General features: G+C 34.7%; 1 protein-coding gene across 1 annotated transcript in view; it reads right to left on the bottom strand.

The window, feature by feature from the left end:
* Positions 1 to 592, bottom strand: part of LOC107727699 (integrin alpha-X-like) — a 118,614-nt gene extending 118,022 nt beyond the window's left edge. The window contains exon 1 of the mRNA XM_016537683.1: positions 414 to 592. Within this exon, the coding sequence (XP_016393169.1) occupies positions 414 to 522 (109 nt within the window). The 5' untranslated portion in view covers positions 523 to 592. The remainder of the gene's footprint in view (positions 1 to 413) is intronic.
* Positions 593 to 826: the final 234 nt, after the last annotated feature.

Genomic DNA, 826 nt, shown 5'->3' with positions numbered 1-826 from the left:
GTATATATATATATATATATATATATATATATATAAAAAGTTCCATTGTGACAACTTGAATATAGTGTGACAACATGCTCCACTGAATGTGATTTGTGGTAAAAAAAGATTGATGGCTGTTTAGTGGGAAATAGAGATCAATTCTTTAAAAAATACATTCATAAAATAATACATTGCTGTGTTTAAAATAACTACAATAAAGTGCAGTTCTATAAAGTGTTCGGAGTATGCTATTCATACACTGGCTACCCATACAGAAACCTCAAGCAGAGTAACCACAGTTGTAGTTTTGGTGATCCACTAATGAACAATATATTAATGTCATTCATACAATTTCAAGTGTGGAATAAGTTTTCAAAAACTTTTGGGACCACTGTATTTCAAAAAGATAATAAACAAAATCTGTTACTTACGCAGGAGAAATCCAAAAAATATATAAAGAAAAAAGTCTTGACATAGGTGAAAGATACAGCACGGGATTGGTTTAGGATGCACGGCAGATTTAAATGGATAAATATTCATATTCGACGGAGATTATAGAGGATAAAGAGGAATTATCTAAGTGAAAGCAAACACATTCACTGGATGTAAGTTCCGCAGTAAAAGTGAAGTGAAACAAAGCTGCAATGTTGTATTTTGATGTGACACATCATGTGGGGGTGCGGCATGAGAAAGTTCAGTGAAGGGCGATGAAACCGCCCACCAACAGCCGGTGAGCAGATGCAGATGTGCAGCAGTAAAGAATGAAGTCTCTACTGACACCTAACAAAATCACGCAATCCTGCACTTTCCAAAATGTCCAAAAGACATGATACTACCCAAGGTA

The sequence above is a fragment of the Sinocyclocheilus rhinocerous genome, unplaced genomic scaffold (assembly GCF_001515625.1).
Source record: "Sinocyclocheilus rhinocerous isolate Xijiao unplaced genomic scaffold, SAMN03320098_v1.1 scaffold1513, whole genome shotgun sequence".
Lineage (NCBI taxonomy): Eukaryota > Metazoa > Chordata > Actinopteri > Cypriniformes > Cyprinidae > Sinocyclocheilus > Sinocyclocheilus rhinocerous.
The sequence above is the reverse complement of the archived record's forward strand: the minus strand, read 5'-3'. Positions and strand labels throughout refer to the sequence as shown.